This window comes from Rhineura floridana, chromosome 3 (genome assembly GCF_030035675.1).
Source record: "Rhineura floridana isolate rRhiFlo1 chromosome 3, rRhiFlo1.hap2, whole genome shotgun sequence".
Lineage (NCBI taxonomy): Eukaryota > Metazoa > Chordata > Lepidosauria > Squamata > Rhineuridae > Rhineura > Rhineura floridana.
In genome coordinates, this window is record NC_084482.1 from 123,233,829 (window position 1) to 123,261,624 (window position 27,796).

General features: G+C 45.4%; 1 protein-coding gene across 2 annotated transcripts; it reads left to right on the forward strand.

Annotated features, from left to right (window-relative positions):
• KIF20A (kinesin family member 20A) lies at positions 1-27,698 on the forward strand. 2 transcript variants are annotated; one of them, XM_061617661.1, is made up of 19 exons: positions 3-254; positions 1,257-1,427; positions 3,111-3,197; positions 4,686-4,805; positions 5,158-5,296; positions 5,384-5,571; positions 5,671-5,815; positions 7,792-7,992; positions 8,221-8,332; positions 9,520-9,588; positions 10,067-10,210; positions 10,455-10,620; positions 13,000-13,161; positions 13,510-13,649; positions 13,795-13,897; positions 15,174-15,387; positions 24,671-24,762; positions 25,002-25,139; positions 27,096-27,698. In XM_061617661.1, exons 2-19 carry the CDS (start codon positions 1,266-1,268, stop codon positions 27,417-27,419), a joined length of 2,706 nt encoding a protein of 901 aa, XP_061473645.1. In that variant the 5' UTR covers positions 3-254; positions 1,257-1,265; the 3' UTR covers positions 27,420-27,698. The 2 variants fall into 2 exon arrangements, with proteins under 2 accessions (XP_061473646.1, XP_061473645.1); XM_061617662.1 differs by lacking the exons at positions 24,671-24,762; positions 25,002-25,139; positions 27,096-27,698 and adding an exon at positions 19,410-22,821 and having other exon boundaries at positions 1-254.
• Positions 27,699-27,796: the final 98 nt, after the last annotated feature.

Genomic DNA, 27,796 nt, shown 5'->3' on the forward strand with positions numbered 1-27,796 from the left:
AGAATCACAAACAGAACCGGGAGGTCCAAGCCTCATACTGGCCCGGATGCTGGCCACGCTCCCAGGCGATGATTGGTAGCTGAGTTTTGCGAGCTCTGATTGGCTGATTGGGTCAACCGCGAGGTTTGAAACGCGTAGGAAAAGCAGAAGGAAGAAATTTACAGAGATCTGTCGCGACTCGTACAGAAAGTCGAGATTTAACAGACGGAGCTCAGCTAGCCGAGTAGAACAGAGCACCGAGGGGAAAGAGCCAGGTGAGTGGCGGGAGATGTGCTGTGGCAAGGGGAGAGCAACTTTTGACTTACTTTCCCAGCCCTTGACTTTGTTGCTCATGTTCCATCGTGGCTTGGCCTTGAATTTGCAGCCGTCCGGCCCCTTTACTTCTGCAACGGCCGGGGGGGGGGGCTTGCAGATTTTGTTAAAGTTTCTCGCATCTAATTTGAGCTCTGAGAGTGGCTCCGCTTTGATATCCGTGGACCCTTTCTCTCTCACTACTTTGCCAGCCGTATTAATTAATTAAATTAATTTTAAGCATTTATAGAATTTAATAAAGTTCGAAAGGCTCCTCTTTGAGCGACGGGGCCTGGCAAGCACGTTATAGGCTCTAGGCTTGTATGTGTTAGCAGCAGGTCCTCTCCCTGCATTAAGACGGAAGTTGGTGGAATAGTGCTCCATTTGTCCTAATGGACCGGTCTCCACTGGACAGCTTTTATTTCCTGGCAGCAGTGATGTGGGTTTCCCGGAAAAATATCAGTTTGCATTGGTAAATTTTCTGATGGCCCTAGAGAGTGATGTAACTTTGTTTGTTTTATTTGTATTTAGTGAACAATGGTAAAAAAAAAACGCTTAATATTTGCAAATAGGCATCCATTCATTGTTACTAATGGGATTCATGAAATGGAAAATTTTCCGTGGAAAAATTAAGGACTTGAAAATTTTCTGCCCCACATCGCTGTCTGGTGGTTTGGTTTTTTTGAGAAGAGCCAAGGCTCTGTCCTCCACAAAACCAAAAATTCTCCCTCATACCCAGGGGTTCCTGCTGGTGGTATTAAGAAGCCCCTCCTGCCCTCTTCCAGAGCCTATTTGAACATGCTCCTGGCATGCATGCATCACAAGTATCTTCCAGTTATAGGAAGTGTTGTTATAATTGACTTACTTGGAAGTGCCAAAGAAGGAACCTGGAAACCAGATGGCAAAGCCTGGAGGGAAACCTATGCATCCTTTCCGACTCTTCGTCCTATGGGTTTTTCTTGTAGGACCAGCACATGACTACTATGGCCCATGGACTTGCTTCCCCAGTAGGGCTGCTATCTGATGAAGAAGCTGTTGTCTCTCCTGTGCTGGAATCCACTGCTTCAGAATGTGCGGCTGGCTTGTGCAGAGCTCTCCTGCCAGATTTCTCTGCCATCTCTGCAAGCAGTGAGCAGGTAAGAATAGTGAGATGAAGACCTAAAATCCTTGCCCCAAGGATGCTTCTCTAGCTTGGGGGCAGCCAATGTGATGCTCTCCTGATGTGTCCGACTCCAGCTTTCCCTCAGCCAGCATGACCCATAGTCAGGGGTGATGTAGCTATAGACCAACAACATCTGGAGAGTATCTAATTGCCTAGCCCTGATCTAGCTTCTACAGACAAGAGAAGCAGCTTAGTTCGTTCTGTTGGTCTTGGTCCCCCATGACAGTGGATGATAATTGCCCAAACTGGATTCTCAACGCATAAGGTAAATGTCAGAGAGCCTGGTCAGAGCTCATATTTAAGGGTCTTTATGTAACAGGATGAGACCCAGTGTGGCATAGTGGTTGGACTATGACCTAGGAGACCAGGGTTCGAATTCCCACACAGCCATGAAGCTCCCTGGGTGACCTCGGGCCAGTCACTGTCTCTCAGCCTCAGAGGAAGGCAATGGTAAACCCCCTCTGAATACCGCTTATCATGAAAACCCTATTCTTAGGGTCACCATAACTTGGGATCGACTTGAAGGCAGTCCATACATACTATGTAACAGGATATGAGTTCAATGGGTCTTATTCAAATCCCCACATAGCCACAAAGCTCATTGGGTGACCTTGGGCCAGTCACTGCCTCTCAGCCTCATGAAAACCCCATTCATAGGGTCGCCATAAGTCGGAATTGACTTGAAGGCAGTACATTTACATTACATTCCCAAGTTAAGTGTGGATAGGAGAGACTGGGAATGAGATGAGCTTCACTCATATTTGGTCATCTAGAGCAGCCAGCAAAGCACATAACTGTTGTGGCACTAATCTCCAGCTGTTAGTGATTCTGGAGATATGCTTATGGCATGTAACTGAAGAACCCTTGTTAATAACTCACTTAGTATCCGAAACATGCTTACTCAGAAGTAAGTTCCACCATGTTAAGTGGAGCTGATTCCCGGGTTAGCATGCCTAGATCTGCCATCTTAGTGTGACTGACAAATTTTATTTCCATCTGGATCTTTTGTTATTAAGTGGTAAATACACATAGCAGCAATAGAACACTAAGCCTGTGTTTGTTATGGCAGTTCGTAAACTTCTTGTGTTGGAGGCCCCTAATCTATTTTTCCATCATACTATAAGTAAAGACAGCCAAAATAGATTAGGGCCTCCAATACACAATATGCTCCAACGAAAGTCAGGTTTTAGATCATTTAGTAACATAGGAAGATAAGGTTTTGCTTTTACATCAAAAAGACCAGGTAATTGGTTTGTGTATGATCTTGTCCACACTATGGACCACCTAAATGAAGCTTGTGGACCACTGGTGGTCTGCAGACCACAGTTTGGGAACCTCTGTCATAGAATCCCCTCATGTCTCTGTAAACAGTCTAGTTTACAAACAGAAGGAGGGATGCATGGGTAGAACTTGCTTGAGATTTGGTTGATTTTTGCTTATGTTTTCTAGTGGATTATGGGAGTTTTTAACATTCACAATAATTCTCCAAGCAGTGAACAAATTAAAAAAAAACATTACTACAATTGACAAACCAATAAAAAAAGCGTATGTAAAAACATTAAAAACAAATAACGGATCACTAAAACTTTTAGAATAAAGTACTGGGTCAGTTTTGCTGACTATCCTCGATATGAACATATGTGTAATTTCTCCATAGGCTGCTTCTGTTGACAATGGGAAAGTGAAGGTATATGCAAGAGTGCGGCCCCTGAAGCCAGCTGAGGTGGAAAAACATGAGGATCAAGTAAGTGCCTGGGACAAGGCATGGGCTGCCATCTAAGTGGTGTTAGGGGTGCTTTTGCCAATCTTCTGGGAAGGAAGGAGTGTTGCTGAGCAAATGCAACAGTTGCCCTGGGGTTGCAGGGGAACGGAGAAGGACACTCTTGTCTCTGTCATTACCTGGAGGAATAACAGCACCAAGAGGTTGCAGACCTTCCTTCCCTCCCAGGCACGACTCCATGGCAAGGGGAAGATCAGCCTGACCCCAGCCAGAGGAATGAGCAGCTTCAGAGTGCCAGAAAGATCAGCAGTTGCCCCCCAGACTGCAGTAGTGAGAGGGAAGCCATTCTGGCCATAGTTGCCTGCCATATGAACATCAGGAAGAGCCCTGCTGGATCAGGCCAAAGGTCTGTCTAGTCCAGCGTCCTCTTTCCCATAGTGGCCTGATGGGAAACCCACAAGCAGGACTGGAGCACAACAGCTCTCGGCCTACCTTCAGTTCCCAGCAACTAGTATTCAAAGGCATCCTCCCTCTGATACTGATTTGATTTTGATTTTAATATTTCTACCCTGCCTTCTGGCCAAAAGGCCCTCAAGGCGGCTTACAAAAGAGCACCTGTATAAAAACACACCAATAAAACAATAATATATCAATAAAAAAGGTAAAGGTGTCCTCACACTTATAGTGCGAGTCGTTTCTGACTCTTAGGGTGACATCTTGTGACGTTTACTAGGCAGACCGTATATATGGCGTAGGATTGCCAGTTCCTTCCCCGGCCTTTCTTTACCCCCCAGCGTGTGCCGGGTACTCATTTTACCAACCACAGATGGATGGAAGGCTGAGTGGACCTCGACCCCTTTTACCGGAGATTCGACTTCCTCCTTCCGTTGGAATCGAACTCTGGCCGTGAGCAGAGCTTCGGCTGCGTTACCGCCGTTTACCACTCTGCGCCATCAATAATACATAAATAAATCAATAAACAATAAAAACAATACAATTGGTAATACATTTCAAAGTTAATATTGAAGGCAGTACACAGCTGTCATGGCTCGACGCCATTGACAGCCTCACCCTCCATGAGTTTTTCTAATCCCCTGATAAAGCCGTCTGAGTTGGTAGCCATCACTCCACCTAGGGGGAACAAATTCCATAGTTTTAACTATGTGCTATATGAAGAAGCACTTCTTCTGTTTGTCCTGAATCTTCCACTATTCAGCTTCATCAGGTGACCCCGGGTTCTAGTATTAGGAGAGGAGAAAAACTTCTGTCTAGCCACTTTCTCCACCCCATGCATAATGTTATACATCTCTATCATGCTCCCCTTACTCGCCTTTTTTCTAAACTAAAAGGGAGATGGTGGTAGTCTTGTCTATAACATGCTGCGAGCTGCCTTGGCGGTCATTTGATTGAAAGGTGGGGCTTAAATCTTTATAATTAACCATGCATGCAGTAAGGGGTTGGTCCTGCTGTGGCAAAGAATGTTGCATACAGAATGTTAACTGTCCTCTTTAGGGCTGCATCTGTATTGAGAACACTGAGAACCTTCTTCTCAAAGCACCCAAGGATTCCTTCACTATGAGAAACACTGAACGAGGGGTTGGTCAGGCAGTGCACAAGTTCACCTTCACCCAGGTATGTGCTTAGATCAAGTAGCGTGGAGCTCCTGTTTGTTGGACACACATTGAATCAAACATGGACAGTAGTTTTTGAAAGGGCTTTGCAGGGCTCTGAAGTAGTGGAAAAGTAGGGACTAACCCTTGCCTGTGGTTTTTTTTGCCGAAGTCTAATATGTCGATGGGGAATGTGTGGCCTGCCAAATGTTTTGATCTGCAACTCTCATCAGCCTGAACTAGCTTGGCCAATGGTCAAGGATGAATGAAGTTGTAGTCCAACATCTGGAGGCATGCAGGTTCCCCATCCTTGCTCTGACCATACTTGTTTAGTAATGCAAGTGGACTAACCTGTGGCACCCTTGGGTTTGTAGATCTTTGGGCCAGAGGTGGGCCAGAAGTCTTTCTTTGATGCAACAATGAAGGATGTGGTGAAGGATGTGCTCAATGGGCAGAACTGGCTTGTTTACACCTATGGAGTCACTAACTCAGGGAAGACTTACACCATCCAGGGTAAGAAGCCATGCTGGTTCAGGCAACAACCTCTGCCTATCAGGGAGCCCACTTGTCTTGATGTCTGCTCACTTCTTTGACTTGCAGGTAGTGGTACTGATGGGGGGATCCTGCCGCGCTCCCTGGCCATCATATTCAACAGTATCGGGACGCGGCTGTACCAGGCCACAGATCTGAAGCCCTTCCTTTCGAGTGAAGTAACCTGGCTGGATAGCAAGCAGGTTTGTCAGGAGGAAACCAAAAAGCAGGCCCTGCTATGTGGTGGGATGAAGGAGGTGAGTGACTCCAAACCCTTGTTGAGTCTCTAGTTCCGAGTGAAAGACAAGTGCCCTGATCAGCAACTTGGGGCTCTTTCTTTCTTTTTGAATTTGCAGGAGGAGTTGCTTACCTCCTTGAGCAAAGGTCACAGCGGAGCATCCCAGCTACAAGCAGCTGCAAGTGGAAGCATTGACAGTGGCATTGGCGGCCTCTCCTCCACCTGCCAGTTTGCTAATCAGACAAACACCAGCCAGCTGGAAGGTACCTGCTGCTCTGAACCTCCTGTTGTGGGAGAGGGTTTTTTATTATCACAGTTGAGGAGCACAAGAAGAGGTGTAGAATCCCAAAATAAATAGAACCACCCCACTAACAAGGGGGGAAAGCAAACAAGCAAACAAAAACCTCTAGCACCAGCACCCACATGTTAATTCTGTAACAATTCTGGAGCGGGTTATGGGGATACATCGATATACTTTATGAGTGACAGCCACATTATGCAGCTCCTTCAAATCACTTCTGATGTAGTAATCACTTGATACCAAAGCCTCCCATCACTAACTGCATGGGACCTACAAAGTAAAACACTGTACTGTTGCTGAAAACAGTTTATTTTATTTTTTTATTATTTGATTTGTATCCCTCCCTTACTCCCGGCAGGAGCCCAGGGTGGCAAACAAAAGCACTAAAAACTTTAAAACAACATAAAAACAAACTTTAAAACACATTAAAACAAAACATTTTTTTAAATGTTTCTTAAAAAAGCTTTCAAACATCTAAGATTAAAAACATTTTTTTTTAAAAGTTTAAGAACATATTAAAAAGCAATTCCAACTCAGACGCAGACTGGGATAGGTCTCGACTTAAAAGGTTTGTTAAAAGAGGAAGGTCTTCAATAGGCACCAAAAAGGTAACAGAGATGGCGCCTGTCTAATATTTAAGGGGAGGGAATTCCACAGGGCAGGTGCCGCCACACTAAAGGTCCATTTCCTATGTTGTGTGGAACAGACCTCCTGATAAGATGGGATCTACAGGAGGCCCTCACCTACAGAGCACAGTGATCGACTGGGTATATAAAAGATAAGACGGTTTTTCAGGTATCCTGGTCCCGAGCTGTATAGGGCTTTGTACACCAAGACTGGAACCTTGAACTTGGCCCGGTAGCAAATGGGCAGCCAGTGCAATTCTTCCAGCAGCAGGGTGATATGTTGGCGATACCCTGCCCCAGTGATCAGTCTCACTGCTGCATTTTGCAGCAGCTGCAACTTCCGGACCGACCTCAAGGGCAGCCCCGCATAGAGTGCATTACAGTAATCCAGCCTGCAGGTTACCAGTGAGTGGACAATGGTGGTCAGGCTATCCCGGTCCAGAAACAGCCACAGCTGTCTTACCAGCCAAAGCTGGTAAAAGGCACTCCTAGCCACTGAAGTCACCTGGGCCTCTAGCAACAAAGATGGATCCAGGAGCACCCCCAGACTATGAACCTGCTATTTCAGAGGGAGTATGACCCCATCCAAAGCAGTCAGCTGACCAATTATCCTAACTCGGGAACCACCAACCCACAGCATCTCCATCTTGCTAGGATTCAGGCTCAGTTTATTGGCCCTCATCCAGACCACCACTGAGTCCAGGCAGCAGTCCAGGGCTTGTACAGCCTCTCCTGATTCAGATGTTACGGAGAAATAGAGCTGGATATTGTCAGCGTACTGCTGACATCTCACTGCAAATCTCCTGGTGACCACTCCCAAGGGCTTCATATAGATGTTAAACAGCATGGGGGACAAGATGGTACCCTGAGGCACCCCACAGCACAACTGCCAGGGGGCCGAAAGACGATCACCCAATGCTATTCTCTGGAGATAGGATCTCTGGAGATAGGATCGGAACCACTGTAAAACAGTGCCTCCGATACCCATCTCACCAAGTCGGCCCAGAAGGATACCATGGTCAATGGTATCAAAAGTCGCTGAGAGATCAAGTAAGAATAACAGGGTCGCACTCCCCCTGTCCTTCTCCCGATAAAGGTCATCCATCTGGGCAACCAAGGCCGATTCAGTCCCATAACCAGGCCTGAACCCAGACTGGAATGGGTCAAGATAATCTGTTTAGTTAGTCAGGCCAGGACATGGGGAAAGAATGCCATGCCTTTTGGATGCACTTTTCGACAGTCGGTCTTAGCCAAGGCAAGCTGTGGGTTGTTGCAGTCACTGACAACATATGTACTTGATGTTTATTGACAGAGACGGGGCCTCGCTGGGCTGATCCAGATAGTGTCTCAGTGCAAGCTCAAGAGGACGTGCAATTTTCCATCTGGGTCTCCTTCTTTGAGATCTACAATGAACTGATTTATGACTTGCTGGAGACGACTGCATTTGGCCCAAACCGCAAGAGACCCACTTTGCGGCTGTGCGAAGATCAGACGGGCAATCCCTATGTCAAAGGTAGAGATCAGCCTGCTTGCCCAGGTTATAACTATGGGTTAGTCAGCCATTTCCCCCAGCCTGATCCACTCTCATAATAAGCCTTGATTCTGGGTGGGTGGCAGCAATGGACATGTGGGCTGGGTAACAGACTAGGTGCAGTCTGCCTACTGAGGGTGATTCCCCCAAAGAGATGTGAAGCCTGAATCCCAATATTTCAGCTCCCTGACCTGCGTTTCCTGTTCCCAGATCTGAACTGGATCAATGTTCAAGATGCTGATGAGGCCTGGAAACTGCTGAAACTGGGTCGGAGAAATCAGAGCTTTGCCAGCACCCACGTGAATCAGCATTCTAGCCGCAGGTCTGCAAAAGTGTCATTATTTCTTTTAGCAGCGGAAGGGTAGAGCGAAAGTGTATCTTTCAGGACTGGCAAAGCATTTTTTTTTTGCATAAGAAAATAAACCCTACAGAGGCTGGAGAGAAGTGTATATATGAGAGAGAGAAGATGGGGGTGTTATGAACCGCTCCAGGGTTCAGTCCCAGGACTCAATTCCCAAACCCAGGGCCATTGATCCTGGGAAGCCACAACCCATGCCTCCCTTACCAGGGCTGAGTAAACCAACACCAACACTGTAAGGTAGGTAAACTGCCACCACCGTTTAATCCTGGTCACCCACTCTGGGCCAAGGGGTAACTGAAAGTGCCAGAAAAAGACCTGCTAAGGATCCTGGAGCCTTTAGGCAAAATACCCAGATATATGGTAGTCTGTGGTTAAATGGCCAAGATGTTGGATTTAGAGCTAAATCTTCCCCGCAGTGAACACACACTGATAAATAAGTAGCTTTATTAAATAAAATATAAGTGCACAAATATAGCAGCAAACTAATTCCTTAAAACCCACACCCCTGAGGACCAGGTAAAATATTTATTTTTATTTATTATTTGATTTATATCCCACCCTTCCTCCCAGCAGGAGCCCAGAATACAGAGAGTTACAGTCAGACAAAAATAACAAAACTGTCTAGCCTAGTGTATACTTACAATAGAGGTAAACAGCAAAATAACTTCATGATTCCACATCTCCCAGATATGCATCGCCAGGATAGCAGATGGAATATGGAACCTCAACATCAGGTAGCGCCCTGAACGTTGAGGGACAAAAGCTAAGGTCTGAATCCTATTCTTATGGGAAAATACCCAGCAGCAGCCAGGAATTAATTAGCCAATCAGGGGGCTTTCTGATGATGAAATCTGGCGCTTTCGCACCTAACGGACATGCACACACCAACCTTCCCAGGCTGCTTGGCTTGAAGTACTAGTCTCCACTGATAAGCAGGTGTTCTTGCTTATAGCCTAATCAACTAGCTTCAGCTGTGAGAACTGCAAACTCATGGCCTTCTCAGAGGTCCCATTTCAGACAAGATGTTCCCCCCACAATTCCTTGCCTCAGAACCATTTTAGTTTTTAACATTTCAAACCAGGCGTTCTTGATGGAGGTGAGAATCTGAGCCAAACTGTGTGTTTGCATTACTCTCTTGCTCTCTGCAGTCACAGCATTTTCTCTGTTCGCATCCTACATCTCCAGGGAAGTGGTGGAATGGTTCCAAAGATCAGTGAGTAAGTCGAATTTTTGCATACAAAGGGCAGAATTATGGGTTTCCCTGACAATTGGCTGAAGGGTGATCTCATTTGAGGGCATGGGAGTTCAGAAGGGCAGACCTGTTTCCACTGTGTACCCTGTGGGGTGGAGAGCTACGCTAAGTCACATTGGGCGGGCACTTCTCAGAATGATGCCTTAGTGTCTGTGTAGTTTTCAGAGGCTCTTTCAATGTCCCAGCAATGTGTCAGACCAGGAACGAGAATCTGTTTATAATGAGCCCTTGGTGCTTATCTGGAGCAGAGCAATCTCAATCCTAGACTATGGAATTGTCATGGGTTTTAGTTGGGTGCATTTGACGGTGGTCAGCAGGGTGGCATTCATGTTTGTTAACCTGAAACAAAGATGGAAGGAAAAGGATGGAAGAGAAGAAAGGCAGGGCTGGTAGGACTGGACCTCCTAGATCCTAATCCTGTCCCCACCCTCCCTCCTCCCCAGGCTGTCCCTCTGTGACCTAGCAGGCTCGGAGCGCTGTAAAGAGCAGAGAGCTGGGGACCGCCTGAAAGAAGCAAATAACATCAACACCTCCTTGCACACATTGGGCCGTTGCCTCACTTTGCTGCGCCAGAACCAGCAAACGAGGTAAGTTGGAACAATTCCCTCTTTCTAGCTCCCAGCCCAGTGGCTGCATGTAGCCCTGACTGATGCCAGGAAAGTGCACCCCCTGTACAAGGCCTGCTCCCAGTTTGAGATGTTGCTAATTGCATGCAGATGCTCTGGGGCTTGTAGAATTGATTCTCAGGAGTGGGGGGTACAGTTGTTGCTTCCTAGCTCTATTTCCTAAGCTTCAATCCTGTTTTCTACTCTTTTTGTTTTTCCTTAACAGGTTGAAGCAGAGTGTTGTGCCCTTCCGGGACAGCAAGGTAACCCGTGTATTCCAAGGCTTCTTCACCGGACGAGGGCAGTCCTGTATGATTGTGAATATTAGTCCATGTGCTTCAGCATATGATGAGACCGTCCATGTGGCGAAGTTCTCAGCTATTGCTAGCCAGGTGAGACAAGAAGCCATTGCAGGTGAAGTTGCAGAGAACCGTTAATGTTGGATGGCCTTGGCGGTCTCGCTGCTAATCCCTCTTCTCCACAGCATCATTTCTTTTCCCTCTCTGCATCCCAAAGTATGCTTGATCATACGTGCACTCTCCCTGCAACTCTGTTTCCCCATTTTCCTTCCTTTGGTCTCTCCATTCCTATATCCTTCCTCTGCCTTATCTCGGCTCCTCTTGGCTGAACTCAGTGGCCGGAATACGTAACGTTTCCACTCTACTGGCAATTCACATCCTGAGGGATCCTTGAATACAGGTGGGCTATACAGCGTAGCTGGTTGGCCGGAAGAGACTGCAAAACTTGACACAGGCTCTGCTATGAGCCCCTGAATCCAGACAGAGGAGCAGCAGTGCAAGTTGCAGGCATTCTCCCATCTACATTTCCACTCATGATGCACTTGGTTGGGCCTTAGGTGCTGGCACCAATGTGGGAATGGGCCACTAACAATAGGTATTTGGAGTTTCCTCAGGTGGGGCTGCATAGAAAGCAGGAAGGAGCTATAATCTGCCTGCACGTCTTTTGTTGCATAGGAGTGCTCCAGCATGATAGGAACATACAAAGCTGTCTGTGGTCCATCTAGCTCAATATAGTCTACACTGCCTGGCAGTGGCTCTCCTGGGATTCAGACAGGGGTCTCTCCCAGCCCTACCTGGAGATGCTGAGGATTGAACTTGGGACCTTCTGCATGCAAGGCAGATGCTCTGCCACTGAGCTGCGGCTCTTCCACTAATAAAGAAAAAGAATCCAGGATGGAGCTCTGTAGCTATAAGCATGCTTGATGCCTAATAGCTAGGACCACTGGGGCAGGAAGCAGTTTAGGTCCATCCCCATGATACTCCTGACAGCACCCCTTCACTATAAATGAGTGGCTGCTGTTTGGAGTGAGGAGGAGACCAAGCACCACATTTAGGAGTCATGTTGCTGTGGGGGTAAGATTTAACCATCACTTCTGGCATTGGGGCTGGTCTGGCCTCTCTTGAATGAGCATATCATGGGAGTGCAATATACAAGCCCTCCAACTTGATAGCATTTGTGGAGTTTGGCCAGTTTCTCTGCTTTGTGCTGTGTGCACTGGGGAAATGAATTCACATTTGACAAGTCCCTCTTCCAATGAGATTGCCTGATTTTTAACTAACTTGTTCCAACAGCACAAGGATTATGGCTACCACAATGGAACTTCTCACATGCCCTCCCCAAAACTGCTCCAGGGGGTTCAGGGAACCCCCTAGAGCTTATTGAGGGGGATGCACCGGGGGAGGGGTTCCATTGCACAAGCAGAAATCCTTGCAGTGACGGAGCTACTTATTTTGCACTATGCTGAAGACAACCCGTTGTTTCTCAATCGTCACCATGTGAGCAGGAGAGTTTAGAGTGGGGACTGAATGTGACTTGTGGGCATCTAGGCTTAGACAACAAAAAGGGTGGGATGCAAGGGGAGAATTTCTGACTATCAATGAAACTGCCTATGTCAAACATAGGGTGTAACAGATGGGTGAGGAACCTCATTCCTGGGGGCCAAAGGCAGCCCTCCAGGCCTCTCTATTTGGCCCTTGGAACTCTACCTAGGTCTTATCCCTCTGTGCAGTCTTCAAGTTCTTTTGCCTGGCTAGAATGTGTCCATGAACTGTAGCAATGCCTCTTGCTTACCTAGATGAAGGATGGAGAGAGAGGTGTGTGTAAAAACCTGAAGTGTACATGGCTGCAATGTAGCCTATTTTACAAAGATATGTATCGCATCCTTTGTCAACCCACTATCAGCATATGGCCCCTGGAAAGTTGCCCACAAAGGAATGCAGCCCTCAGGCTGAAAAAAAATTCAGCTCTTGCTGTAGGAGAATATTAGCTTTTAGGATGGGTGTAAATGAAAGCTTGGTCATGGCTTGCTGTTTGGACTGTGCTCAGCAGAGATCTGTCTGGAGAATGTGTTCACTGGTGTCACTGTTTCTTGGCCAGATCTTGACTGGTCCAACCTGAATTTGAATGTTATCCTCCTAGCCAATCATCAGAACAAGAGGGTACAAAGTTACAAGTGTGTGTTTTCTTGCTCACCTATAAATAAGTCCATCCATCCCTTCCCTAAAAAGATGATACCACTCAGAGGGACATCTCTACTCATGCTCAAAAGCACTCTTTCCTTTGATTACTGTCTATTTCCTATTCTCAGGGAAAGCAAAACACTTGTTAGAGGCACTTGACTCGAAATCGTCAATAGTTTTGTAAACAGAAGGTGGCCATTCTATTGCTCTGTAAGAGAGCTGATGGAAATGTGAATATTGTGCTCCTTTTCTTTTGAAAACGCCAGTGGTAAAACACTTTGTATCTTCCAGCTTGTACAAGCTCCTACAAAGGTGGGACTTCTGTCCATCCAGTCACTCATCAAGGAACACAGCCTTCAAGCTAAAAAGATCTCTATGGCTGCTTTGGATCAAGAAACAGAATCTGATGAGGAGAGTGAGGATGAAGTGGATGTGACCACATACGACAAAGAGGCAAGTGGTAGTTTGTCAACCACTCATTGAGCAAATCTGTTGGCAAAGTCCCTGAGTAGAGGGCACAGGATTGGAGCAGCCAATAAATCTCATTGAACCAGCCCAGAATACATGTACCCAAGTCTGAACCAAGAGTAGGCCATGAGATGACATCTGAGCTTCAGCTCTACTGTCTCTCACCCAGGAAATAATTCAAAGCTGTTTAATGGAATATAGAGCCTTACTAGATTATGAAGTATTGGTTAGCTAGAGTACATCACGTAGTTAGATCTCTGTGGCAATTGCCTGTCTTGCCTATTCTGAGAAACCCCAGTCATCATGTTCCTCTACATTTCCTCTCTCCCCCAGGACTTGTTGCGTGTGGTCGAGGCTGTGCGAGGTCTTCTGCTGAAAGAGCGCCAGGAGAAGTTTCAGCTGGAATTGCGTCTCCGTGAAGAGATCTGCAATGAGATGATGCAGCTGCAACAACAGAAGGAAGAATGGAACAGGTATTGTCTGCAGAGGGCTAGAGGCATGTCCCGTCCTTCCCAGGAAGCCTCCATGAGTGGATCTTGGCCTTCAGTCCCACATTTTGTTGTTCTCTCCCACATGACTGTCTTTCCCCACCACCCCCTTCACCTTTCTCTTTTGCAGTGAGTATGTGGATGCCCAAAAGGAGATGCTGCAGGAGCTATACGAGGACAAGCTGAAAAATCTGAAGGAACTGTTGACGGACCACTATCAGGAGGAGATTGAGGTGTGTGGGGTGAAAGAGCTTTGGGGAGGAGGCATTGGAGGATTTCTCAAGGGCAGGGCATTCCCTTTCAAAACCTTGCTGAGGGCCATGCCTCCTTACATGGGCTCAAAGCAGTGCAGCTGCACCATACTCAGCAAAAATGCAGAAATGTATGTTACCTTTTATAGGCTTAACAAATTTATAATGGCATATTATTTATTTACAATAATATTTTTATACAGCTCAAAGTGTGTATGTGTACACATTGTAAAACCATGTAAAACTTTTAAACCAAAAACCATTAACTAATTATTGCAGAATATCAGAAGATATGTGTCATCAAATGCGGGCTCCGAGTCCATGAAAGTTTGTCAAGGGTCCCCAAGTCTTTTGAGACCTGGGGCCACATTTGTAAATGTGAGAAACCTTTGTGGGCACCATAAAAATGCCCATCTCACGAAAGAAAAGCAGCCAATGGTTGAGGACCCTAGCTTATGACATGACAAAATGTTTAGTCCACATAGAAAAGTTGTGCAAGCAGGAGTGACTCTTGCACAGTTCAAGAATGCTCTCATTTAACTAGAGACTGTTACTAAAATGCCTTTCCATGGAATGAATACAGGTCTGTCCTACAAAGAGACTTTGGGGGCTATCACCCAATCTGCAACGAAAATACAAGAGGGGTGTGTGTTGCCACCTGAAGGCCTTGGAGGAAGAGGGGGTTACAAATGTGATTTGATAGGTTCCTGACCATTTGCTGATTCTAGCCCTAAGATAAAACTCTACTGTCAAGTTTGTCCTTTTTCAAAATCCAGCCTGTCTTAAGGGGCTTCTGCAGTTTATCTGCCCTTCTTACTCCCTGGCCACGATCCTATGACGCTAGTACACTGCAAGCCATACCCAGCAAGGAAAGTGAGTATGCAGGTGCATTATAGGAATCATTTGAGGCAGGGTGGTGCAGGGGGTCCAACTTTGCCCTGAAATTTCTATCATGGAATTTGGAGTGTATGAGAGCCTGCGCATACAAGAAATCTCACAATCCAGTAGGACAGAAATGGTCATCTGGGGCCCTCCCAGATGATGTTGGGCTCCAATTCCCCAGCAAGCACAACCAGGGATGATGGGAGATGTAGTCCAGTAGCATCTGGAGAGCCACAGTTCTCTATCCCTGCTCTAGGAGATCTTGGGGTGCATCACTCAGTTTGTCTCTTGCAGTTGCTTTCCCTCAGTCATTTCCCAGCTGGCGAGCTGCAGGCAGAGCATCTCCTGTAATCTCAGTGTTGTGTTCCTTTTCCAGAATCGGGATGAAAAGATAAAAGAACTGAAGGATGCTGTGCAAGAAGCAAAACAGCAACAAGTGTCCCAAGACACAAAGCAGCCAGATCCTGAGGAGACTCTGCGTAGGTCCAAACGAGTGGCGGCGGCAGCAGCATCTGGCCAGCAACAGGAATTGCTAGAGACAAAAGCCCAGTTAGAGCAATGTCAAGCAGAGCTGAGAACAGCTGCAGAAGGTGAGGCACCCTCCTCTTGGAGCCCATGTGGCTACACAAGCAGGTTGTTGACACGGGATCAGACTTCACGGCCAAAGTCCAGAGAAAGGCAAGCTGCCCTAGCAACTGGGAACCCTTATAAAAACATGTATAATTAATTTATGAGTGAGCTGCCATGAAAGCATGGCATGCCTAGCATACTTGCTCAATTGTTCAAAATGCAGGTCTCCTCTTAGTAAGCTGTGCTATACCAGCTCAGGCCATGTGTCAGTTTTCCCGTTTTGTCCAATCACCTGTTCTCCAGTGGACACCGGAACACCCCCAAGTCGGTATTGTCTTCCTTGCTAGTGCGTGAGGCAGGGAAGAGTTAACACTCCAAACAGACCATTACTGCAGCCCTTCCCACACAGTGCTAGTTTGTTTTTCCTGCCTTGCTTGAGCAGTACTGATTTTCACCTTGCTCTTCAGTCTGGCTGATTTATATCATTCATTTATTAGTAGTTAATGTTGAGATTAATAGTCTGTGAACGCATATGGGTGTTTCTATGTAGTTTAACGAATCGCTGCAAGTGCCCGAATGGCAGTTAAGTGTTTGCTAGTCAGTTCGGCATACCTAGCTAGTATGACTTTGAGCTCCTAAGATTAATTAGCCTGGTTCCCCCACATTTAATGAATTTCCTCTGTGATTTCCCCCTCAGTTAATGAATTTCCTGGGTAATTTCCCCCTCAGTTAATGAATTTCCTGGGTAATTTCCCCCTCAGTTAATGAATTTCCTGGGTAATTTCCCCCTCAGTTAATGAATTTCCTGGGTAATTTTCCCCTCAGTTAATGAATTCAATGGTTGATTCCTCTCCCCTTTATAAATTTGTGGGGTTGATTCTCTGTTGTAATCAGCAGTTCGCTGTGTTTAATTAAAATAAAACAAATACAAGGGGAAGACAAAAGACCACTAGATAAGCTTCTCCTGCTGAAGGTGAAATGCCTAAGGAGCGAAGTAAGGTCTCCTCAGAGCTCTCTAAGCAAGCAGCAGGAGCAGTTGGTGTGGTAGCACCTACAGCCCAGCCCGCTCAGACAAACCAGTGGTTAAAAAGACAAGCAGTTGCAGTGCACACAGAAGCAGCTGCCATTTTACTCATCAGCCTCACAGGCAGCGCGTGGCCTACTCACTCTGGCGGTACTGTCAAAGAATTGTCCCCCTGGGGTCCCTTGCCCGTAGCACCCTAAGGGGGGGTTCTTTGCTCCTGAGAACAGTCCCTAACTCCTTTTGGTCTCTGCTTCCCAGGCAAAACCCTCCCTCCTTCAGGAGTAATTACTCAGTAGTACTGCCACCACCCCTCTTCCTGGTTCCTTTCTCTGAGAGAAGGGATCTCAGAGACCTATGTGAACTTTAAAGGGATTAACCCTCATTAATCAATGGTAATCAGTAGCGTTCAGCAATCAACGACTAGATTTAGAATCCTTAGTTACAAGCCAATACACACCATTTATAAAAGGATAGTTCATTTAAAAGTAAATAGAATGGTATATACAAAAGAGAGAGCAGCATTGTTTCCTTAAAGCTAATCACCCTCAGACGGGTTACAGGTACATTGGCATAACAAAGGTGAGAGGTTCAGTACAGAGCATGAAAAATAACAAAGAACTTTCTAAACTAAGATCTTATACTCACAGTAGAATACATCCTATTCTCCCAATAGAACAGCCTGGTTCCCAGACGGCTTTTCTCTGTCAAACTTCAGGTGGGTCGAGGTAGGTGGAAATAGGGAACAAAGACTGAAGGAGCATCCTTCATTTTTATGGAGTTTATCAGTCAACAAAGAGGGGGGAGACAAATAGCCATATTCCACCCCTGCCATGATCCACTCCTTTGAAGATAAGGGGGCTAGACAGCATCACCCAGGGGTCCTGATCTACAACACCCCCTCTTCCTGACTTTTGATCTCAGGAAGCTGATAAGGGATAACAGCTAAGGATCAGTTGCATCTTCTTGCAAGGTTGCAAATTGTCTGTCTGACACTGAGCTGTGGATCTCCCCCAGTAGGGTGTCTCAGGGATCCACAGATTCCCAGAATTCTCTCTGGTTGACCCATTTCAGCTTGACCAAAGTTAATTATTCTTGACGGGTACCACAGAGAGTGGTCATTAATCAACAGCACACCGCTGTTTCCCCTGTAAGTGATGAGATATCAGAGCAATCAGGGAGGGAAAATGTAAAAGCATAAAAGCAGTTAAAGATACAGCACACCCTGTAAGCAGTGCGGTAGCACAGCTATCAGGGTGCAAAAATGTGAAAACAGTTAAAAGTGCAGCAAACCCTGTAAGCAATGCGGTAGCAGAGCAATCAGGGTGCAAATATGTGACTAAAACAAAACATACTGTGAACCCTGTAGCAGAGCAATCAGGAAGGGTTGCTGCTGAGGAAACCAGAGATTATAATGATGATGCCCCCTTGCCAACATTGTTACAGGGCAGAAGGGCGCTGTATGTAGGACAGCAAACCCGGCAGTGGAGTGCAGTAAATTATGAAATGCTCTCAGAGGAAGAGAGGGTTCCAGACCCTTCCGTTCTTTTTTGCTCAGATTCTGAGAAAGATGATGAGGAATTCACAGGTTTTAATATTCAGCACCCTGAATTTCCACAGAGCAGTGTGGCCACGGTGTCTTTGAGTAATAATGCTGTCTCTGGGCAAAGTCATCAACAGCAGCAGAGAGTTTTGCTTAATGCAAATAAGCATAAGCAGAATCATGTGAACTCAGCCCAGTCACTTAAGATGGGCTCTGCTCCCACCTCTTATTCAAAACAAGAACTTCAGCAGGTGGAGTCTTTTCAGTTAGGAGCTGCAGAATTAAATATTAGAAGAGCTCTCATGGGTGATATTTCAGCAGAACTAGCTGCTTTTCGTGTGGTTTCTGTACAGTCACAACAGGGCAGTCATGCAACAAGAGCAGTCACTTAAATATGCGGCAGTGCAGTGCTCAGATGAGTCAGGCAGGTATGCCTGAGGTTGAGCAACAGGAGCTGCAAAGGGAAAGTGCAAATGGCTCACCGGATCCACATGATGTGGCTAGGGGTAGAGCGCAGGGGTTAATAGCTTACAGACCTGACAGATCAAATTCTGCTAGGCAACAGTTTATGCACGATGATTCAGTGGTTGATCTGGAAAAGGAAACAGATGGAGTGATAGTTCACAACTGGAGGAGCAGCACTCCATAGGTTGTTTCATAGCGCTTACTACATGCCTCTGCTATGCAAGTCTATGGCAGCTTTAGATTTGAAGGATTCAGTTACAGAACAGGCACCTTCTACCTCAAGGGGAGCATCTGTTCTTCCAGAAACAAAGTCTAGTGATAAGGTGATTAAGGTACTATCACTGCTCAGAAAAATAGTGAAATCTGAATGGGACTCACCAGTTCAGTCTACCAAATCACTACCATATGCTAAGAAACTATACTTATTAGAGCTAGAGTTTATGGAGCAGCTGAGAACTCCAGCCATTGATTCCCCGATTTCTACTTTAGTTTCTAGAAACTTCCTTTCAAGAGATGGGGATGCTCAATTTCAGGATCTTACAGAACAAAAGTTGGACATGGCACTTAAAAAGGTCCATGAAGCAACAGCATTGTCTGTTCATGCATCTATTGCAGCATCTGTGTTTTCAAGGGCTGCATTATTGTGGTTAGACGAGGTTTTGGAAAATCCAGATCAGGAACCAGAAAGACTTAGGAAAACAATTCTGAAGGTGTCAAGAACAGAAGCTTTCATTGCAGATGCGACAATGCATGCGACTCAGCTTGTAGCCAGGGCCAGGGCTGCTGAAGTGGTAGCTAGGCACATTTTGTGGCTTTGTCATTGGGAGACAGATGTTTCTTCCCGTATGGTGTTGGCTACAGAACCGTATGCAGGCAAGAAGTCGTTTGGTTAGGATGTGCTGAGCAAAGTATTAGTTGAAACGAAAGAAAAGGCAATGGCAGCAACGTAAAAAACAAGATAACCGGTGCCTTTTTCGCCACTTTCAACCATACCACTCCTTTCGTCCATCTAGATTTGGAGGAAAGGGGCGAGATTTCCATGCTAACAGTCAAGCTTGGGGTCGTCCACGATTCCAGTTGTGCAATCAACAGCAACCAGCAGTGCAAAATACAGGATCGGCTACCCATAGAGGTGGAAGGCAACAAAGCAGTTCTGACTTATTGCTGATACCATTGGGAGGCCGCCTACTGAGATTTGCACAACATTGGCAGACGACAACATCAGACCACTGGGTAAAAAATGCCATGCAGTACGGGTATCAGATAGAGTTTCAGGCTATGCCTCTAAACACATTTATTCCATCACCTAGCTCGACGAATCCAGAGAAGCACAGGCAAGAGGCAACAGAACACCTGTTGCAGATAGCAACCATAGAACCGGTTCAGCAGAACCAGATGTTTTGTGGCGTTTAGTCCATCTTTATCATGCCGAAAAAAGGGAATGATTGGAGGGCGGTGCTTGATCTAAAATTATTCAACATATTTGTAAGATACAGGAGATTTTGCATGGAAACATTGGTATCCATTGTCAAAGACTTGTCCCCTTGGGGTCCCTTGTCCTTAGTTCTCCAAGAACTGTTCTCTTTGCTTCCAAGAACAGTCCCAATTCTGCTGGGTCTCTGCTTCTCGGGCAAAACTCTCCCTCTTCCTGGAGTAATTACTCACGACAGTACTGCCACCACCCTTCCTCCCGGTTCCTTTCTCGTCTATTAAAGGATAGTTTATTTAAAGGTAAACAGCATTGTATATACAAAGAGAACAATAGTTTGATTCCTTAAAGCTATCACCCTCAGATGGGTTACATGAGGTACATTGGCATGACAAAAGGGGAGAGGTTCAATACAGACAAAAGGGTAAAATAAAGAACTCACTAGCTAGGTCCTATACTTACATAGATCAGCCTGGTTCCCGAAAAGGCTTTCTCTGTCATATTTCAGCGAGTCCCGGTAGATGGAAAATAGGGAACTGCCCTTGGAAGTTTATCCTTCCTTTTTTATGGGGTTTAACCGTCAACAAGGAGAAGGGAAAGCAAATAGTCATATCCCCCCCTGCAGGGGTCTACTCCTTTGAAGATAAGGGAGCTAGACATCATCACCCAGGGGTTCTGATCTACAGCGCCCCCTCTTCTTGACTTCTATTCCCAGGAAGCTGATAAGGAATAACAGCTAGGGATCAGTTACATCCCCCTGCCCAGGTTGCAAATTGCCTGTCTGACACTGAGCTGCGGATCTCCCCCAGTAGGGAGTCCTAGGTAATCATGGGCTCCCAGAATTCTCTCTGGTGACCCATTCCAGCTTGACCAAAGTTAGCTATTCTTGACATCCATAAAAGAAGCACTTCAGCCTCGGGACTTCTTAGCTTCCATAGATATAAGTGAGGCATATTTACATGTAGCAATCCATCCATAGCACTGCAAGTACCTCTGCTTTGCCTCTGGCAATCAACACTATCAGTACAGGGCGATGCCCTTTGGCTTGGCATTAGCGCCAAGGGTCTTCACAAAGATAATGGTGACCCATGTCACTCATCTCCGTCAAGAGGGGTTGCATCTCTACCCATATTTAGATGACATTCTGATTCATTCACAGACAGTACAGTCAGCTTATCAGGACATTCACACCATACTAGCAGTTCTCCAGGATCACAGATTCTTGGTGAACATACCAAAGAGCCATTTGTTCCCTCAGCAATGTCTGCAGCATTTGGGACCAATGATAGATATGGAAGGGGAGACAATATCTCTTTCAGAAGAGAGTGCAGAAGATAAAGTTGGTGGTTCAACCATTGCTGGGAAGACCGCAGAGGACATCATGGTCTTAACAAAGGTTTTAGGGATGCTCGTTTCCACTATCCAAGTTACACCATGGGCCAGATTTCATGTTTGGCCTCTACAATGGACACTGTTACCATACCAGTGGCAGATAGCACATTCCAGGCATTTCCTGGTTCCACTGACTTTACAACTGAGGGCTGCTCTTTGTTGGTGGACAAAGGATTGCAACCTACGCAGAGGTGTTCCTTTAAAGGACCCACCATGAGACACTGACATCAGATGCAAGTCTCCAGGGGTTGGAAGCTCACTGCAGAGGTCAAATACTGCAGGGATCTTGGTCTCCTCAGGAATCAAAGCATCAACTTACTCGAGCTTCAGGCAGCACGATTGGAGCTGCAGCATTTTGTGCCTTTATTCCATCTCAAGCATGTACTGTTGAGGACAGACAACAACTGTGTGACAGTGTTCATAAATTGTCAGGAAGGGACAAAATCACTAGTGCTTCATCTGGAGGCATCACGACTGATTTCCTGGGCACAGCACACTCTACAGTTGTTGACAGCAGAATATATAAAGGGAGTAGACAATGTACAAGCGGACTGGTTAAACAGACAGGAGGTGTTGCAGGGAGAGTGGCAGCTGCACAAAGATGTGTTCAAAATGATCTGCAAGAGGTTTGTAAGGATGGATGTGGACCTTTTTGCTTCAGATGTCAATCATCAACTGAAGAGATATTACACTTGGTACCCTTCACTGAAAGCAGAGGGCATAGATGCCCTAAACTCCCCTGGGCCAACGGGAACACTTTACCTCTTCCCTCCTTTTCCATTGTTAGTTCAGGTGATGAAAAAAGTAAGGATGGAGAGGGTTAATGTTGTTCTAGTAGCACCAGATTGGCCAAGGAGGTCATGGTTCTTAGAGCTTGTCAACCTATCTGTCGGGCCCCCATGGGTCTGCCTCTTCGCCCAAATTTGCTGCTACAGGGGCCACTTCAGCACCCCGATCTGCAATGGTTGAGCTTGACCACATGGAAGTTAAGCGGAGCAAACTGCTGAGAGCTGGGTTGCCCACTGAGGTGGTAACCACAATATTGGCATCTATGAGACCGTTCACAATACAAAACTACCAGTATACCTGGGCGGCATTTTTGAAATGGTGTAGTAGGAACCACATTACGGCTCGGAAGTCAGGAATTACGGAGGTGTTATTCTTTTTAAATGATAGTTTGAAGCACAGGTTGAGACCCAATACTTTGAGAAGACAAGCATCTATGTTGTCAACAGTGCTTTCTAAGTCTTCTTTTGAATCACTGGGCTCTCCATATCTGAAATGATTTTTAAGAGGGGCTTCTCTGATGTCGGCGCCTGTTCATCATCGATTTCCAACATGGAATCTTCACAAGGTCTTGTCATCTCTCCAAAACCACAATTTGAACCATTGAAAACTTCTACTTTGCGAATAATATCATTCAAAGTGTTATTACTGGTAGCAATAACATCAGCTAGACAAGTGTCTGAGCTGAGAGCTCTCATATTTCCCATACCAACAGAGTCATATTGAGAACAGATTCTGCTTTCGTTCCAAAAGTTAATACAGCTTTTTACCGTCAGCAGGATTTAGTATTGCCAGTATTTTGTCCTTCACCAAAGCATCCTCTAGAGCATGCTTGGCATTCATTAGATGTAAGGAGAGCACCTAAGGTATATATGAATAGGACAAGGCCGATAAGGCACACTGACTCGTTTGTTTCTTACCACCCAACTACCCTGGGTAAAAAGGTGTCCTCCTTTACTTTAGCAAGATGGATTAAGGGCTGCATTGCCTTAGCATACAGTTCCCTAAACATACCATTGCCGTCAGATATCCTTGCTCATTCTGCTGCAGCTTATTCAACAAATGCACCTCTCCAAGAGATTTGTTGGGTGGCCATCTGGGGAAGTCCAAATACTTTTACTGAACATTATAAAATAGATATTTATGCATCAGCTGAGGCAGCCTTCAGAAGGCGAGTTATTCAGCAAATGCTGAAAGATCATTGAATGTTTATGTACCCACCCAATCAATAGGTCAGCTCTGAAGCATCCCACTTGGGGGTGTCCTGGTGCCCACTGGAGAAGGAACCATTTTACTCACCAGAAAGGTGTTTCTCTGTGGGCACCAGGACACTGCCAAGGCCCACCCTGGGATGCAAATGACAGTAAACATTATAAAGAAACGGGTGGTGACTGAAGGGTCAGTGATCAGACCTGGCACATGTACCAGTAAATGGTACAGACAGTCTAGGTGGAGACTGAATAGTTATTTATTACAACTGAAGGTGTGCAAGTTGTTTGTTACATGTTATTTATGGTTAATGTAATGTTGTCAGTGTCTTTATATAAGTTTATATTTTTTAAGCTTGGTCAGACAACAAACTAGCACTCCATGGGAGGGGCTGTGGTAACGGTCTGTTTGGAGTGTTAACTCTTTCCTGCCTCAAGCACTAGCAAGGAAGACAATACCCACTTGGGGGTGTCCTGGTGCCCACAGAGAAACACCTTTCTGGTGAGTGAAACGGTTCCATACATGACCCTTTAAGCTGGAGGTGCCTGGCCTAGAACGTGGGACCTCTTGCATGCAAATTCCATTGGCCTACAATCCTGCTCCTGTCTTGAGAGATTGTTGCACGCTGCAAAGAGAATGCTGAACAAAATATTAACATTAAGGATAAGGTAGGATTTTTTTTTAAATAAAAGTCTCATGATCGTTTTCCCCTCCCCTACTTTGCCATCTGACAGAAGTCAAGACTGAGGAAGGGGGATCCATTTCTGCTTAATATTTTAAGTTCTATGAAAATTATGCACTTACATCACAGTATTAATTTCCACAAACAAAATTCTTTACAAACAATGAAATAATTGAGTTATGTAGCCCTGAAATAGAAAGGGCCAAGGTGGTGGAAGCCAAAGAAGGGGGGAAAGGCAAAACAGAATAAGATCTCCATGGCTATTAGAATTCCCCACCCAGTCCTCATCCATAGGCACTGCCTACAATCCCACAATCATGAGGGCTAGATATATTTTAACTGAAGCTGGGATTCTCCAGTTGCAACATATCCTATGCTACACAGCAGAACTTGGAAAATATAGTTTTCTGCATTTGTGTTAATGCCTAGCAGAGTATGTTTTTACCATTTCCCATTGTAGGATAAACTATTTTGCTCCTCTCTGACCTGGTCAAACTTCCAAACACTATTATTGCTTATAGGGTATGGCTCTGTAGGGGGAAGGAAGGGGGTTAAGCCGGTGTGTAACACCTCTAAAAATGGCTTTGCCAGGGTTCAAATCCACCTTGAAACACTGCTCCTTAAATCCTAAGAGTCTGGGAACAGACTAGGGTTACTTGGCACTTCTTGGGAAGCATCTTTAGCATTGCACATTTCCAAGATTTAGACCTAGTATTGAGGACTGGCAAAAACGTTGTCAACAGTTGGGGTAAATTATTGTAATGTTTGCTCCTTAGAGTTGTGTAAATACCGGAAGATGCTGGAGCCGCCACTTTCTGCAAAGCCAATCACAGCAGCTGTGGACCGGAAGCTAGAAGAAGGCCAAAAGGTAACGGCTTCTATGAGTAGATAGAGCCAGACTTTCTTTTTCTGGCAATTGCCAATATTCTTCTTTTTACCATGTGCTGCTATCCTAACGTAAATGGTGCTCTCTCAGCAACATTCATCTGCAACCAAGGGGGTGCATTACTTCTTGCTCTTCCCAAGTGCAACTAGCTGCTGTATGTAGTTCAGTCTTCCTTGAGGGGTTGGATACTGCCTTGTGCTTACTGTTCTTCCCTGTTGCAGAATGTGAGGCTGCTGCGTTCTGAACTGCAGAAACTTGCGGAGTTCCTCCAGTCAGCAGAAAGAGCATGTTGTCACAGCACAAGTGCTGGGAAACTCCGTGAGGCTCTCTATAAGTGTGACAGCATCCTGATGAAGCAGGTAAAAGAAGGAATCTGCCAAACTTCCGCAGCTACATGAGGCACACCTGCTTTACTGCACATGCTAGTCTCTTATCAGAAGCCTGACATTTTTTAATTGTTTTTGTCCCACCCCTCAGCACAAATGAAACAAGGGCAGCTAACATCAGTTCACAGCAGTAAAATAACATAGGCAGACACATAAAAACCCAATACTCCAATAAAATCATAATCATTCAGTGAGATTAAAAAAGTCTTTGCATGGCACCAAAAAGACACAAGGACACCAGACAACGCTTCCTAGGGTGTTCATTCAAAAGGCCGGGTGTTACAACCAAAAAAAGGTCTTTTCTGCAGTTGCCAGCTGCTTTGGGACTGATGATAGAGGTATTCCTTCACATATCTGTGTCCTAAGACTTAGGGCCAAACTATATGTGATGCTTGTTGTTTGCCCTCGTGAAGATAAATCCCAGTTTGAAATCTGCCCCTCCCCCCACTATTCAGGCTTAGTGTGCATCGGGGGCAAAGCTTTAAAGCCTTTCCCCCCTCACACTCCCAGCAGTAAGCACCAGTACTTTTGAGCTGTGCTCAGAAATGGACTGGCAGCCAGCAAAGATGTTGGAAGTGGTTAATGATGCTTCCAGTGGCCAGCCCCAAATAGCCTAAAATGCTGCTTCTAGGTAACTAATGAAAGTTTCTGAGTAGTCTTCTACAGGTAGCACATGTTGCAATAGTCCAGTTTGGAGATTACCAAAGCATGAATAATTGAGGCCAGGCTCTGTCTGTCCACATGAGTGCAGCTAGTGCACCAGCCTGAAGTGGTAAAAGATGCTTTGTGCCACGTGTCACTTTCTCAGGAGTCTCCAGTGTTTTGGGGCTTATGGGCATACTGCAGATTTTGGAAAAATGTCATAGATGCCATTTCAAAATGACTGCTGTGGGAGCATGGCCCATCATAAAACAACTATTGTGGTGCTGTAGCCAGTCAGATCTTATAAATCAAAAACATATTTATCTGCAGTTTTTACATGGGATCCTCCCCAAAGCCATCATTAAAGTTTACATTGGTGTCTATAGATTGAATCATAAAAGTCAGATCCAGCACCATAACACAAACTCTGATCCAAGGCACAGGTCCTCGAAGATTTTCTTGATTTTTCCAATAGATGCCATCAAATCACAGAATACATCTATGGGCACAGATGTGATCTTTGATTTGATGGTGATTTTGGGGTGTGGGAGAGAGGTGAATTCCATGAAATAAATAATCCTTAAGGATGTGTCAAAAATCCCTGTTTGTGCTGTGGTGGCTGAACAGTGCCAAATCTGATGTTTGTTTCAGATTACCAAATCGGTTCAGTGATTTGGAAATTGAAGGGGGATCCCATGTGAATATTATGCTATTTTTATTACTTTATTATTTACTGATGGTTACTTTGCATTGTTGAAAATGCAGTAACATTTTTAATTAACTATTAGATGGAGAATAGTCTTAGTGCTTACAATCGCATTACACAATAATATTGACTTTAGAACCAACTACCCCTCCCTCACAGATCTGGTCACCGATCAGTCCAAAAGATGTGGACAGAGGGTGGAGCAGGACCTGAAACTCTTTGTCTATACATAGTATGAATGACATCTACAAGAGAGGATCCCTTTGAATGCTACTAGATCCAGATTTGATGTGTGTGTTCTCACTTTCACTGTCTGTGCCAGATTGCTCTGAATTCAAGAAAAAAGGGTGGCAGTCTTCCCCCCCCCCCTTTTTTTTGTTTTTTAAATATGGCGTTGCTGGGCATGCCACAAAATACTGCCTTAAGATTCCAGCCAACTGCCATCTTCATTTCTTAGAAATGTTTCTGAGCCCACATGGGTCCCAAAGGCATTGTGGGGAAATGATGGTGAGCATCTAAACCCCTGGCCAGTGCTTCGCATCTCCATAAAACTGAATTTCTCTGTTGACTCTCCCTTCCAGGACTTGACTCTGGCTGAGCTTCAGAACAACATGATGCTAGTGAAGCTGGATATGCGGAAGAAGGCAGCTTGCATTGCAGAGCAGTATCACGCCGTACAGAAGCTCCAGGCAGCACCAACATCTTCCATCAAAAAACGGTTCTGTGCCAACAATGAAAATGTGCAGCCTACAAGTCAACCTCCTATCAAGAAGCCTTTCTTGCACAATTTCCTGACTCGCTCGGCAGCCCGGCCCAATCTAACAACAGAAAGCCCCTACAGTTGTATCTTACGTGCCCGTGGCTCTCCAACATTCAAAGCCATGTCCTTTTGCAAAAAACACTGAATGTTTGGGGGTTGTGGGATGGAGGTGTGTACTAGCAACCGGTTACTGACTTTAATATGTATTATTTCACATTTATTGTGTTAAGGCTTGAACTACCTAAATCTTTGACTTCCCAAAGGTGCTTACTATGCATGCTCTCAGTTTCAGGCCAGCTGCTATTCCAGTGTATATGGAACCTGGACATATATTTTGTTTTTGAACTGCTTGTTTCTGCATGCTAAATGTATATTATCTATGTTAAATGTGTAATAAACCTAACTTGTGTTCCTGTTTCTAAAACCTCATGTCTATAAACCAACTCTAATGAGGTAAATTGACATTTTTAGTACTCGTTTTAAAAAATATAATTAAGCTAGTAAAATGAATTATTTAGAGGT